Below are 16,342 nucleotides of genomic sequence, written 5' to 3' on the forward strand. Positions count from 1 at the left end.
CCCTATAGTTCTTATATAGTTTGTTGTTAAAGTTTTCGTACAAATGGGATTATAACCCTAACCAAATAGAATTCTCCTTTTGATGTGCAGTGATGTAGCCTTGGGAAGGGATAAAGTAACTAGAATTCCCTTTCTGTGTGGTAAACCTGGGGCTGCCGCCCCAGTGATGTCTATTATGGTTATGATCAGGATTAAGACCCCTATCGATCCCAATATAAATTTTTCCAATCAGAGAAATGTACGTATTCTGCATTGCCTTCTTTGTATGTATTGTTTTGTATGTGTCAGTTTGCAACCATGTGTTATTGTAAATATGGGTGCAAATCAATGTAATTTACAAGTCAATAAAAGTTGAATTAAAGTGATTTATATACAAGATAAAATAAAATAAGTGTGTAAAGTATTAAGTACAGTGTTATGTGCATTTATATGTATGAAAGTATGTGACAAATGCACTTTTTGTTAAGGAATTCAAGTGGAACGACTTGAGAAATTTTAACAACAAATAACTTATAAACAATGATATTGTTTATATTTTTTAGTTATACATGTTTTAGAGGATACCTCCCTTAACATCCTGACCGAGTTTCATTTGTTAATTCTACCTGGTTTTTTTCAAACACAAGATGCGGCTGACTACTAAAGTCCACCCATTTATTATATTGTTAACACTTTTTGGACACAAAAAGGCAATTACTCTTTGATTAAACTAAAAATGTGTAAAGGTTTTGAATAAATTAACAATTTTTATACACAAATTTCAAAGAAAATTCCAAATGTCAAAGACAAACAAAAGCTGCTGTGGAACTTTTGTTTCTGAGTGAGTTCAAAAAATAGGGCGGCTATTGGAACGTGATTTTGTTTAAATGCGTTGAAATGCGTCATTTTGGAAATGCGAAGTTGTATGGAGAAATGCGTGATTTGGCCTCGCATTTCAGATTTCTGTCAATGTAATATTAGACACATTTGTGAGTTTCGAAATAGGTATATAATTGCTCACATCATTCTTGTTGAAATACCAAGATTTATTTAAGATCATTTTCAACGGAAGTAGCAGAGCGGGAAAACTTTTTAATAAAAGAGCCGAGAGACCATCAAAGGCCGTTTGGGATGAGTTTTTGAGCTTCGATATTCCTTTTATGATATCATCAGAAGTAAGAGCAACTGAACCAAAACTGAGTGCGGAACTCGGATTAACTGTTTGATTATTGAAAGAAAAATCGTCATCTGAAACAAAGTTGGATTTAAAAAATCAGCAAAGAGGTTTGCAGCGTCATGTGGAGAACATGCAGATTTTCCGTTGAAGAAGACTGATGATGGAATTGTGGAACAGCTTTTTTCGACTTCACGAAGTTCCAGAAGGCCTTCGGATCAGACTTAATATTGATTTCGAACCTAAGAATATAGCTTCTATACAAGAATTTATCCAAACAGTTAAATTCCTTCAAAAATTGGCGATATTTTTCATAGAAAACTTGGTTATGAGTCAAACTAAACTTCTTATAATATTTGTTTCTAAAGCCTGGTTTTCATTTGGTCGTATTTATTTATTTATTTAATTAGTCAAAAAACACAATGGTTCTTACTGACTACTCACTTAGTGCTAATACAAATCATTCCAAATTAGTGCGAAGATAAATTACGACTAAAATAAAAATTGCTACATTGGTTTATTAAATGCATGAGAGTTAAAAAGATGAATTCAACAGAAGAGTCAACTGATTCTTAGTATTTGAAAAATCAAACGAAATGGAATTCGAGATCTCATTAAATTCCCGAAGCGCCCATGCAATTGGTGCATTGGATTCATAATTGGTTTTGAAAATCTTAAGGTGAAAAGGGTAAGAGCTTCGTAAAGTTCTTGCCGGATTAAGGAAGTTTACGCGTTGCAACAGAAACTCACAATCAATGTTCCCTTGAATTAAATTAAAAACGAAAGACAGCGATAGTATCGACCTCCTGCGTTCAAGCGACTTTAAGTTTATTAAAAGCAGGCGGGAATTATAGGATGGAATAGGGTCCAAGAAATTTAAACATCTTAGAGCGAATTTCAGAAACACCTTTTGCACCCGTTCAATTCTTGCTATAGCAAATTGGTGATACGGTCTCCAAATGAATGAAGCATATTCCAGCCTGGACCGAACAAACGCAGTAAACAATAATTTAATTGTGTAAGGATCTGAAAAGTTAGCACTATTTCGTCTCACAAAACCTAGAATCGAGTAGGACTTCGAGATAATAAAATTGATGTGACTTGAGAAAGAGAAATGTGAGTCAAAAATCACTCCAAGGTCTTTGATCTCATCCATAGATTGAAGGACATTATTAGAGATATTGTATGACGATTGCAGAGGATCACGAGATTTGGAGTACGTGACTTGACAACATTTTTTAATATTTAAAGATATAAAGGAATTAGTACACCAACAGGCAAGTTCATTAAGATCGGCCTGAAGCCTAGCTACATCGTTTAAATTTCTTATCGCGGCAAAAATTTTCAAGTCATCTGCGTATAATAAGTGATTAGCAAATGAAAAGCAACTGCTTATATCAGTTATAAATAGGACGAAAAGTAGAGGACCTAGAACACTTCCTTGAGGTACCCCTGAAGTGGCAATGAAAGGAGCAGAGGATTCGCCCCCAATTGTAACTAGACAACGCCTTTCACTTAGAAGGAAAATCGAATGAAAACCAAAAGAGCCCAATTTACGTAAGAGAATTCTATGTGACACCGTGTCAAAAGCTTTGGAGAAATCTGTGTAGATGCAATCTACTTGAAGTCCGAACGAAAATGATTCAATGCAATATTAGCTGAAAACGGCCAGGTTGGAGACCGTGGACCTGCCTGATACAAAACCATATTGGTTGGAAGAAATTAAACTTTTCGTAGCAAAGTATACTTTCTCTTTAATTATAGCTTCGAATAATTTGGAAGTAGTCGACAGCTTTGAAATTGGTCTATAGTTTCGTACATCATTCTTTTTGCCACTTTTAAAGATTGGTGTTACTGTAGTCAATTTCCAATCATCAACGAAGACACCAGCTGCTAGAGATTTATTAAAAATTATTTTTAGTGGAGCGACTATAGCGGGACATTTTTCGAATAAAATTACCGAGAGGCCGTCCACGTCTGTCTGAGAAGAGGGCTTCAAAGCTAAAATTCCTTCTGATAGGTCCTCAGAGGATAGATTCAAATTACCAAAATTTAGAGAAGAAAACTGATTACATTCGGGAAGATTATAGGAGTCTATATTGTCTCGGACAAAGTTACATTGGAAAAACTCGGCAAATAAATTGGCAACCTCACAAGGAGAGCTCGCCACTTTATCATCCAAACACACGGCAGCTGGTACATTCGCACATGACTTGTTGGATTTAATGAATTGCCAAAAAGCCTTAGGACTCGATTTAATATTATTCTCAACACTAAGTATGTAATTACGGTAAAGAAATTTGTTTAGGCAATTAAATTCTTTTAAATAACACTGATATTTGATGCGGAATTCTTGGTTCTAAGTTTTTATATACTTTTTGTAGAATTTGTTACGCAGATTTTTAAGTTTCTTTAATTTAGGTGTATACCATGGGAACTTATAGCACCGCTTTTTTATTTGCGGAATATTAGAGAAACATATATTCCACAGTGTCGATTTAAATGCATTAAAGCAGTCAGTGACATTTAAGCCAGAAAGCATGTCATGCCAATTAATAGCACATAACAGATCATTAAGCCTAGAGAAGTCACAGGAAGAGTAATTAAAGGCAATTCTGTTGGCCGGTTTGTTGACGGAAAATGCATAAAATTCGACTCTAAGCAGCATTGAAACATGGTTTTTGTCAGCAGGAGAGAACGGAAAAAGACATTGAGATATAGTAGAATCAAAGTTGCCAGAAACGAAAATGAGATCAAGAATTCTATTAAATTTGTTTTTAAAATAATTAATTTGAACTAAATCTAAACTTAAGAGATTATCAATAAAATATGATTCAAGGCAAGTTGTAATATTGGTTGGTTTTAGCCCAAAGTTGGAAAAATGTTTCGACCATATAATGTTCGGAAGATTAAAATCGCCAAACACGCAGAGATGATTATCATTAACTATATTTTGAGCAAGGGAGACAATATTGTCCGTGTGAGCTTTATAGATTTTAAAACTGCTTCTTGGCGGAACGTAAGAGGCTACTAGATAAAAATCGCCAAAACCAGAAGAACTTTTAACACAAACACACAGTTGCTCGAGAATAGGTTCCTCATTAGAGAGTTCTATTTGAAATGCATATAACGAACGCTGGACGGCAATAAGAACACCTCCACCCAATGAACACCCCGTTCTACTAGCATCGCGATCTTTACGAAAGACGTTATAATGATTTGAATCGAAAAATTCTTCATCGTAAAAATTAGAGTTTAACCATGTCTCAACAAAAATTATGATGTCAAAGTCCAAATGGGCACTCTGTGTACGTATGCTTTCAGACTTGGTGCGAATGCCACCCATGTTCTGAAAGTGAATTTTTAAGTCATTGAATAAAGTAAATTTTTTGGATAACGCTACATTTTGTTTTTGAGAGGATCGCCCTTTTGAAAATTCTGAAACGGTCGAATCTTCACATTCGCAGGCCACAGCGCAGGATTCAAGACCTGGTCAATAAGAGATGGCGCAACCCCAAGCTTAAAATTAATTCTCTTAAATGAGTTAATATCTGCATTTTTCTTAATAAATTTAAAGCAAGAAATAAGAGATTTGTCGATAGTAGAGTTTTTAGCAACATATGAAATTATATCATCCTCGGAAACCGTTGGTTTAAAAGAGGAAAGGTGAATCCATTGGTTCATGGTCACTACATCCAGTTCCGTGCTACTGTTAACACCTAAGACCACACCCGATGCCTTATTATGTTTTTTTGGCTTTTTATTTTTAAAAATAGACCACTGTGAAGGAGGCTGAGAATCAGATTGTGGAAAAACACTCGCTGTGTTGTTCGCAGCAGCAGCAGCAGCAGCAGCGAACGAGACGTAGGCAGCGTTCGAGTCAGCCGATGAACGAGAAGACGGAGTGTTAATATCAACCAATTTACGAGAGGAGTTGACGCTGACTAGCACAGCGGACGGCTAAGCAGCATTAATGACAGAATTAGCGATAACCGAAGACTTAGGTTTGCTACCTGCCTTTTTGTTATGCACACAGTTACAAGCATTTTCACGCATGGCTTTAATTTCAGCAGTGAGAGTAGTGACAGCAGAAACCATGTCATATTGGCGAAGATTAGACTGCAACAGGTGAAGATCAGCTTGCATTGACATTGTTTTAGTTATGAGTTGTTTATTGTCTTCACGTAACTCACTAACCATAGCAACAATACGGCTATTTTCTGCTCTAAGAGCTGCAATTTCACCCAACACTGATTGCAACATTAGCTGCCCATTTATATTAGCACTATGCATATGCACACCTTCATTTGTGGTTAGCTGGGATGGAGAGCCAAAGGTTGTTTGCTGTGACAAGCTACTCAAACAGCTACTTTGATCGTCGATTTGGTCATTCCATGTAGTTAAACTACTAGGGCAGACAGCAATAACACTATTCTCACTATTCTCCAGAACAATAGAGGGCGGTGGAGAACGAAGAGAGTTTCGCCGATCAGTAGAGCAGTCATTGCATAAATACGATTTATTCGACGAGAGCAAAAACTCCACATCGGCCGGCATAATGTTTACACATTTTATGTGATAAAGTTCATTGCTCTTTGCGCATTGTACTTTTTGTACTTTTGGCTGCGATCTTTCCACTTTAAGGCCACAAAGGCACGGCATTTTGATACAATTATTAAAATAAATCAAAACTTCCAAATAGAGTCACTATCTCAATAGTTATAAATTGTGTTCATCACTGCTCAAGTAATTTAAAAGTCTAGCCTCATTTCTAAATATATGCATGTTATGCACTTATGACAGCAGAAAAACTATAATAAATTAGAGCGAAAATCGAAACACATCCGCACGCGACGACAGCTGATGGATGCTGACGCCAGATGGATGACGCCAAATGTTGTCAAAATAATGAAAACGGGTGGTCATCTGGTGTCATTTGCGTTTGTTGTCATATATCACCACGCACGGTCATATAAAATGACATCCAAATGAAAACGGCCCTCGCCGCTGATGTGGCATCATTTGACAACCAAAATGTATTTGCCAACATGTTGGCAATTTTGATTTCGTTTGCCATGCGAACAGCTGATTCTAGCTACAATACGGACCGTTTAGCTAAAAAAAATAACCAAAAATGCAGATCGATAGAACTTTTCACGCTGATTTCAACCAAACCCAAATTATTTGGGGCAAGTAAAAAACAAAGAAAATATAACAGGTTAAACTTCAGCTATCCTATTTCTTATATGTTAAATGTCTCGGAAACGACTTGACCGATTAGAAAAGTATTGAATCCAATTCAAAGATAATTTTTAGCTTTTTACGACGTAGTTACTATAACCATTTTTTAAAACAAATTTTTGGTAAACGGTATTTAAAGAAAATATATATACTATTTCGATTTTTTCCACTACTTTCGTTAAATTTTGCCCTATAACCCTTTCTATATAAGGTAATAACTTGTACTTTCTAAATAATATAAATTTCTGTAGCATTAGTTATGCAATTTTCTTCAAAAAAGGTAATTTAATGAAAAAATTAAATTTTTTTGTTTTTTTGTATTTCTGACTCAAAAATATTAAAAATCAGAAAAATTATGTACATCAACTGAAAGACAAACTAATCATCTTTATTTTGACATCATTTGTTGTTTAATCGGTTATGTAGTTCATAAGATATTGATATTTAAAAATATTGAAAAATTTAACTTAACCTAATGAAAACGAATGTCAATCGTCTGACACCGAAATTTGACGACAGTCTTTGACATGCACTGCGGTATCGACATTTGATCTGTTTTTAAAATGTAAAAAAAACGCATTTAACATCAAATGAACAGCCGTCGGATGCAGGCAGTTTTTGATGTCAGTGATTTTGACCTAATGAAAACCAGCCTTAAGGTTTTTAACTTTTTTTACCCCTTTAGTATACCAGTGGAGTTTATAGGGCTTACTTTTAATAGTAGGAGTATTGAGTAAGCACGTATTATACACCACTGACCTGAAAGCATCATAGCACTCGGCGACATCAATGCCCCAGAGCTGCTCTTCCCAACTAAACTCGGCAAATAAACTGTCCAGGCTTGCAAATTCACACCGTTTAAAGTTGAAGGCAATTTTATCAACTAAAGTTCCAGAGGTGACTCATAAAATTTTACATTAAGAACATGATGCATATCCGAGGACGCGACTGAAGAGCAACATTTAGACAGATTAAAATTTATATTGTCACTAACAAAGATCAGATCCAACAATCTATCGAGCTTGCTTTTAAATGTGTTAATTTGCAGCAAGTTCAGGCTTAAAATATTATCAATAAAATATAATTCAGAAATAGTTGCGAGATTAGTAGGTGTAAGACCAGAATTACAGTAACTTTGCGCCCAATTAAGGTTGCTAAGATTAAAATCCACTAAAATACAAATATGGTTATCACCTAATTTTCCAGTAACTAGTGATACAATATTAGGTTTGTCCGTCGAAAATCCAGCAAGAATTATCCAACACTCAAAATATCAGAGACTAAGAAAAAATTCTCTCAAAATCTCTATCATGTTGAGAGACTTGCAAATTTCTGCACGAAAGCAAATTTGCAAGTTTCCTTGTTAGCTGGTGTCCACGGTTGCACTTCAAACATAATAAATTTTTATAGAATTTATAAAAATCTGTCAGATGGACAAAAACAGGATATGCATGTATATTTCTTGTTGTTCTGACTTTCTTTAACATACATATCAATTTCTTTATCGTACTAGCTGTCGGGTTTCTTAAATCGACTCTGGTTGCAATTGTATTCCGATTCCGAATACAATTTTTTTCAGCCGAGTTAAGCTCAAATTATTGGAATTAAAGCAGTGTATGCATTGTTCAACTTTGCGTCCAACATTTGCGTTCAACATTTGCGTTCAACTCAACGCAGGGTTGCACGAAAAAAAGTTGAATGGCTAAGGGCCGGTTGTTCAATGTCTGGTTATCACTTGCCGGTTAAACATCATTATCGACGATTTCGACAGCATGCATATAACATGTGATCGATAAAGCAGTCGTGTCTAACCGGAGCTTCTACCTCTGATTTGTGCTAATCGGACATTGAACAACCGGCCCTAAATGTTGGCTGGCGACCAACTTTGTTGAAAGCGATTAGTTTAAAGGCCGTTCAACCAAAAGTTGAATGAAAAGTTGAACAATGCAAACGCCTTTTTATGGCGAATATTTTGATATTTTTTCATATTTTGATATTTTTAGCCATTCAACTTTTTTTTCGTGCAACCCTGCGCTGAGTTGAACGCTAATGTTGAACGCAAAGTTGAACAATGCATATACACTTTAACTAAATTAATTATATCAACAAGTATTTACTTCTTTTTTTTCATAAAAAAATCGGTCGTGTTTAATAAATATAGAACTTATAAACTTATAAAAAAAGAATGAAAACCAAATAAATGAAAATTCTACTGGCCATGGGAATCGAACCCACGATCTTGCGACTCGTTTATCCGCATTACTAGTAAGGGTAAAATTATTATGCGCATATGTGTGCCAGATTATATGCATAAGCTTTGAGCGTTCTTTTGTCGCTAGTTTACAAAAAATGCAGCTTATGTAAAGTAACTACCGATAGTTTTTTAAAACCATCGATAGTACCATCGATAGTTTTGCACTTCTAGTTCTATCAATAGGCAACACTGACGGTGCGTCATTGTGATTGATACAAGCAGTTTTGCAAGGAAAAAATCGGGGCGAATTAATATAAATTTATAAATTCGAGTAGGGTGAAAAGATTGTTAGAATATCTGCTTACGTTAGAGACCTATAACTCTTCGTCATTTACTACGGCCTTTATTAGTAATGTCTTCCAGTGCCGGCATCAGTGACGCTTTGTCCACTCAGAATTTGGAGCTTCCTCCATTACGAAGTTTGGATGACTTTGTATTGGGTTCTGCTCGATTTCAGTTACCAAATATAAAAGATTTGGAGAAATGGGGCAATCGTGTAGTAAAAAATTTGCTATATTATCAAACCAACTATTTTCTTTTGTTTCTGGGAATTTATGGCGTAATGATAATAGTAAATCCAATAAAAATAATTTGGGGTCTGATTGTAGAAGCAATGATAATTGCTGTGGTGGTGCGGTTCTTTTTGAAGAGGACTGACTTAAAATTTAAATTTATTGTCAGCTGGTCCACTGCTACAGAGGAGAATCCGCAGCAAAAATGGTACTTTTTGGCGAGCGTCCTGTTATGTGGCTACCTTCTTCTGTATTGGTTAAATGCTATTTTATTATCAAGTTTTGCGTTGCTTCTTCCTATATCATGTAAGTACCAATTTATCTGAGGCTGACTTCGTAAATGCATCAATGCAAAGCAACAGCCTCTTATTTCGTATTTATTTGATGGAAAAGCAAAATGAGCGCAACTAAGTTCCAATTCGGCTTTTGAAGGTGGTTGCGCGATTTAGACATTTGCGTCAGTTATACATAATTTAGAAATAAAAAAGGCTGATGCATTGATACACTTACGAAGTTAGCCAAACTTTCGGTCATACAATAGCCCTGTTCGCGTACGCACTATCTAGTAAATCCAGTACTAATTTTACTGGTTTTTTACTGCATGTCGTTTTCGTACGCAAGAAATTAGCAAAAGTGGAAATTGAGAGAGCAAAAATGACAGCTGAACTTGCAAGTTTTACTGGATTTTTACTGGATAAATTTTTACTAGCAACTATTTGCTAGTAAGAAAAACAGATGGGCATGATGCTTAATGTAATTCACATTAACAAAATAATTGTTTGTGGTGCTTTTAGAGTTGCAATTGACAAAATAAACCTATTTAAATATATAATAAGGTGGAAAATACTAGTTTTCTAAGAAAATTGCATCGGAAAGTAACAAATTAATCAGCTGTTCATAAAACTAGCAACTTCTTGCTGGTTATGCGTTTTCGTACTTTCTTGCATATTTCGTTCATTAGGAGTAAATATTGGCTTACTCTCCGAAATTTGGTTACTGGCAAGTTACTGGATATTTTTTGCTGGAGAATACGAAAATGCAGCTAATGTTGCCTTGTATCAAAAGTTGTGTTTTCGTATTATCCAGCAAAAAATATCCAGTAACTTGCCAGTAACCAAATTTCGGAGAGTAAGCCAATATTTACTCCCAATGAGTGAAATATGCAAGATAGTACGAAAACGCAAAACAAGCAAGAAGTTGCTAGGTTTATGAACAGCTGATTAATTTGGTATTTTTCGATGAAATTTTCTTAGAAAACTAGTATTTTCCATCTTATTATATATTTAAATAGGTTTATTTTGTCAATTGCAACTCTAAAAGCACCACAAACAATTATTTTGGTAATGTGAATTACATTAAGCATCATGCCCATCTGTTTTTCTTACTAGCAAATAGTTGCTAGTAAAAATTTATCCAGTAAAAATCCAGTAAAACTTGCAAGTTCAGCTGTCATTTTTGCTCTCAATTTTCCCACTTTTGCTAATTTCTTGCAAGTTTTTGCGTACGAAAACGACATCCAGTAAAAAACCAGTAAAATTAGTACTGGATTTACTGCATAGTGCATACGCGAACAGGGCTAATATATTTAAATAGGTTTATTTTGTCAATTGCAACTCTAAAAGCACAACATACAATTATTTTGGTAATGTGAATTACATTAAGCATCATGCCATCAGCTGTTTTTCTTACTAGCAAATAGTTGCTAGTAAAAATTTATCCAGTAAAACTTGCAAGTTCAGCTGTAATTTTTGCTCTCTCAATTTCCACTTTTGCTAATTTCTTGCAAGTTTTTGCGTACGAAAACGACATCCAGTAAAAAACCAGTAAAATTAGTACTAGATTTACTGCATAGTGCGTACGCGAACAGGACTAATGTTTTAACTACATACATACGGTGAGCGTCTAAAATAACCCAGAAATTATTGAGGTAGGCTTTCTTAAGTAAAGCCATTCTAAGGGCCGGTTACTCAATGCCTGGTTAACACTAATCTGCGGTTAAACATCGTTATCGACGTCTTCGACTCCATGCATATAACAGGGAGTCGGTAACGTCGATAACGATGTTTAACCGCAGATTAGTGTTAACCAGACATTGAGTAACCGGCCCTAAGAAGTTTACCCAAGAATCCATTTACAATTTACTTGAATTCATAAATTTATATTATTTAGTATTACAAATGAATCTCAATAAACATTTCAACTTGCAGTAACACATATTTGATATAAATACGGGTTGATCTTAGTGTGCATCGACATGTGTGTGTTTTAGCAAAACTAACAAATTTTCTCATGAAACTTTTCGAGGATGCTAAGAAACAGATATGTTAACATAAGTTCTCACTATTTTCTCTTTTTTAATACTAGTATTTAAGTAATTTGCTGTTTTAATTGTTTGCACTTCCACTAGCAAATTTTTATTTAAAATTGCAGCTATCACTTTCGCGCGATTTTTTATTCCAAATTTTCCCCTGCGGCGCTGTTTTTTGTAATAAAAGCCAATATTTCATAAAACCCAAAATGTGTAGGCAAAAAGTCTGGAAAATTACTTTTGACATTATTAAAATAGTCTGGCAGCATCAACTTCGGTGTTCAGTAGCTACCTCGCATTTTTACTACATTTATACATGTTTTATCGCGGTTAAATTAAGAAAAAATATATTACTTAAAAGGAAATGCTCATGTGCATTAAAAGAGTTTACAATTAAGTCACTATTTCATGCACTTTTGGATGATAAAACGGATGCAATCTGCATCAACGTATTTGGTGAATTTCGCTTCTTTAACAACAAATTATTTGAAAACTATAAGAGTGCGCGGGTTGGGGTCTTCACTTTTAGAATTAAAATACACCCCTAGACCCCCAATTTTTTTTCGTGTCGATTTTCACTAAAATTTTCCCATAAATACTTCAAACATGTACGATTTTTATAAATTAAAGAAGCAACTTTAAAATAACTACTCCAAAAGGCCTTTAGAAGAACGTCCTATTAAAACCATTCTGGAAGGCCTTCCATGTATAGCGAAAGAAGAAGCCCTTCAATTTGTGCCACTCCATACGAAAAGAAAGGAGAAAGGAATGTAGAGTGGAAGGCCTCTTGACTCCCAGGAAGGCCTTTCGGGAGGGCTTTTAACTCCTGAAATTATCTACTTGGAAGTATACCCTGACGTATCTTATTTATTTATGGAAATATGGAAATTATGTACTGTTTGTTTTACAATTCCACCCCAAAGGTATACATTGGTCCTTATTATGAATTACATTCGATTTTTTCTTAAAAAACGAGAGCTACAAATTTTTTCTTTTCACAACAAATTTACAACAAAAAAGCTACAATTAATTCCGTTGTAACCTTTTCAACATCTTAATTCTGTCGTCAATGGTGCATGGTGTCAAGTTAGCACTACATACTAAATTTTGTTTGAAAAAGGGTCAACTCAATTTTTTCCAGAAAAACGAAAGCTACAAATTTTTTCTTTTCACAACAAATTTTAAAGTTAAAAGCTACAATTAATGGCATAGTAACATATTGGATATCTCAATTCTATCGACTAGGTGTATGGTGTCAAGTTAGCACTACATACCATTTTTTCTTAAAAAACGAGAGCTACAAATTTTTTCTTTCCACAACAAATTTTAAAGCTAAAAGCTACAATTAATGCCGTTATAACATTTTCAATATCTCAATTCTATCGACTAGGTGTATGGTGTCAAGTTAGCACTACATACCATTTTTTCTTAAAAAACGAGAGCTACAAATTTTTTCTTTCCACAACAAATTTTAAAGCTAAAAGCTACAATTAATGCCGTTATAACATTTTCAATATCTCAATTCTATCGACTAGGTGTATGGTGTCAAGTTAGCACTACATACCACTTTTTCTTAAAAAACGAGAGCTAAAAATTTTTTCGTTCCACAACAAATTTACAACAAAAAAAGCTACAATTAATGCCGTTATGACATTTTGAATATCTCAATTCTATCGAATAGGTGTATGGTGTCAAGTTAGCACTACATACCATTTTTTCTTAAAAAACGAGAGCTACAAATTTTTTCTTTCCACAACAAATTTTAAAGCTAAAAGCTACAATTAATGCCGTTATAACATTTTCAATATCTCAATTCTATCGACTAGGTGTATGGTGTCAAGTTAGCACTACATACCATTTTTTCTTAAAAAACGAGATCTACAAATTTTTTATTTTCACAATAAATTTACAACAAAAAAGCTACAATTAATTCCGCTGTAACCTTTTCAATATCGAAATTCTGTCCTCAATGGTGCATGGTGTCAAGTTAGCACTACATACCATTTTTTCTTAAAAAACGAGATCTACAAATTTTTTATTTTCACAATAAATTTACAACAAAAAAGCTACAATTAATTCCGCTGTAACCTTTTCAATATCGAAATTCTGTCCTCAATGGTGCATGGTGTCAAGTTAGCACTACGTACCATATTTAAAAAAAAATGAGAGCTAAAATTTTTTTTCCACAACAAATTTACAACAAAAACACTACAATTAATGCCGTAGTTAACTTTTCCAATTTCACAAAGTGACACAGGTAAATTTTCGTTGAGTATCGAATTTTCTATCGAACAGAATTTTGCTTTCGATGGTGTAGCGAAGTTTTGGAAAATTGTGAAAAATTTATGATTTTGCATTCGTTTTCTTACTTTTTGCGGGTGGACACTAATGTTAAACGATTCTTATTAATTTTATGCAGTTCTAACGTCGTGAATACTAAACACAAGCTCGAAAGGCTGGTTTTACTTGTGAAAGAAAATCCCAATACTCAGTTGGCATGATCTCTGAGAGCTGTTGACAATTTTAAAATATTTTAATTAGATTTGGCTGACAAACGCCTCTTTAGACTGTCGGCTGTTTTTAATAAATCTGTAGACAATTTTCTCTACATTAAACATTTTCCATTCCTGCCAGTTTACTAAGCTCTTATCCTCTGACGAATCGCTGAACCACACCTCATACTCATTTTTACCATGTTTTTATAAACTCGCTTTCTTTTTTATTTAATTTTAATTTGCACAAATTTACATAAATATGTGTAAGGTCACTATTTAGTTTGCTCGATTTGTAAACAAAGCTTCTCACTTTCTAATCTGGCAACGCTAAGGACGCGCGAAAAATTTTCCCACGCAATCGACTAATTTAAAAAATATTAAATTAAATAAGATTAATTGGAAATTATTTTGCGCTTAGCATAACCAAATACATATAAACAAACTAATATTGATTTCAAATTAATAAACAACGCTATAAAGATAAGCTACAAAAGAGATCGACTAACCATGGAGGACGATGGCGAGGGACCAGAGCGTCCCTCTGCCAAAGAGACGCGGAGAAGTAGGAGCCGTAGTAAGTCGGGAGCAAAATTTAAAATGCCAAGAAAAGATGACTGGTTAACGGGAGATACTGGATCCTTGAAGGTTTTATACCCAACATGGAAACGGCAACAAACACTCAGCATAACCAAAACAATACCACAGGAACTAGTAAGTTAAACTTAACATAAAATACTAACCATAAAGGACCATATATAATATATTTGGACAAACGTGCAAAGAATGAGGAAAGAAGTCCAATTAACGCAATTTCCGTATCAAGACTAATGACAAAATTAAATATACAAGATCTGGATGACGTGACTAAAATAGGTTATGGCAGATGTAAACTTACGTTTCCAAATGCACCAGCAGCCAATAACTTTTATCAAAACCAAGAAATGATTAGTCTGTTCCTTTGAACTTCGGACTAAAACGTGTGGAACTGTCAAACTACAATTTTACTCTCTCCAGTGAGATTAAAAGGAGAACAGATGCAGACGTGCACGGGAACACAAAAAGCACTATTTCCTGTTTCCTGCTATTGGAACAGACTAAATGAAACATGAATATGAGCCAAAAATTTTCACACATTTTGTAACTAAAATGGGGATTATATTCGATATTCCTATTGACACAACTGAGACAGAACCAATGCAGGGAGTTAAGTCGCCGATTCAGGTCGTGAGAGTAATTAGAGTAATGCGCATGGAGGGCAGTATTAAAATTCCTACAAAAAGAGTCAAACTAATTTTTGACGGGTTAGAAATACCAAACGAGATCTCTTTCGAATACACGAAAATTAAAGTCAAGCATATCATTTCATTTGCTCAGTGCTACAGGTGTTACAGGTTTAACCACTTTGCCCAGCATTGCAAAAAACCTACAACAATATGTGCGAAGTGTGGAGAAACACATGACAAGAGTGTAAATTGCGATAGGCTCAAGTGTGTCAACTGTAAAGAAGACCATGAAGCAACTTTTAAGGAATGCCCGGCTAGACTCAAGGTCAGGGTTGCCACTGACGAAAAAAAATATTTACCATCCACTTGAGAAAAATCTACCAAATCTGGAAAATATCTACCAATACATTTTTTATAGTTATTTTAATAAAAACTGTTATGCTTTTTACCTTGATATTCGAGTGTTAAAGTAAAAGCACGCAAGAGACTTAGGTATTGCTCTTAACACTATTTATTAACGGAGAAAGTAGATAGATATTTACATATGGAAGTTAACTATTAACTATAAAATTTATAAGTATACAAGATCGTGCTCCTTACAACGCGGCCGTCTACGATGGTGATAATTCTCGGAATGTCAATGTAAAGAAATGCCATTGGTGACATTGCGCGTTTAGGGTTGCCATTAGTGCATGATATGCTGCCAACATCCCCCTTCGTTTTTAGAGGTAACGTCTGGGAAGCCTGCGTTGCCTTGTAGAACGGCGTAGTACCGGAACAGGATCTGATTCGACAGTCGCTGGAGTAAAGTCTTGGCTATTTTCGGTATCACTCGTTTCATCTTCGCAAAATCGGTTTCGCAGTTGGTTTGCATGTGACCGCTGAAGTTCATTTCGCTTCCTGGATTTTACGAGAACGTTGTATACGACCCTGCCGACTTTTTCGATAACAGTGCCTGGGTACCACGACCATTTGTTGTTGTGAAATACCTTTGCAAACACTTGGTCCCCCGACTTAAAACTTCTTTGAGCTGCCCCATGTTTATTATTGAAGGCGCTCTCCATTACTGTATTTTTCTCATGAGATACAACGTGTGACTTTAGTAGGTCTAACGGAGTTGAGATCTTTCTTCCGATGAACAATTCGGATGGCGCAT

The 16,342-nt window shown here is 34.8% G+C and overlaps 1 protein-coding gene across 1 annotated transcript in view; it reads left to right on the top strand.

Moving 5' to 3' along the window:
- Positions 1-8,849: 8,849 nt before the first annotated feature.
- Jwa (PRA1 family protein Jwa) overlaps positions 8,850-16,342 on the top strand; it is a 97,146-nt gene continuing 89,653 nt past the window's right edge. Inside the window, exon 1 of the mRNA XM_017613993.1 lies at positions 8,850-9,466. Coding sequence (XP_017469482.1) covers positions 9,001-9,466 — 466 coding nt within the window. The 5' untranslated portion in view covers positions 8,850-9,000. The remainder of the gene's footprint in view (positions 9,467-16,342) is intronic.

Source organism: Rhagoletis zephyria, unplaced genomic scaffold (genome assembly GCF_001687245.7).
Source record: "Rhagoletis zephyria isolate East Lansing unplaced genomic scaffold, Rhagoletis_zephyria_1.1 Rzeph_scaffold_00750, whole genome shotgun sequence".
In the NCBI taxonomy this organism is placed as follows: domain Eukaryota; kingdom Metazoa; phylum Arthropoda; class Insecta; order Diptera; family Tephritidae; genus Rhagoletis; species Rhagoletis zephyria.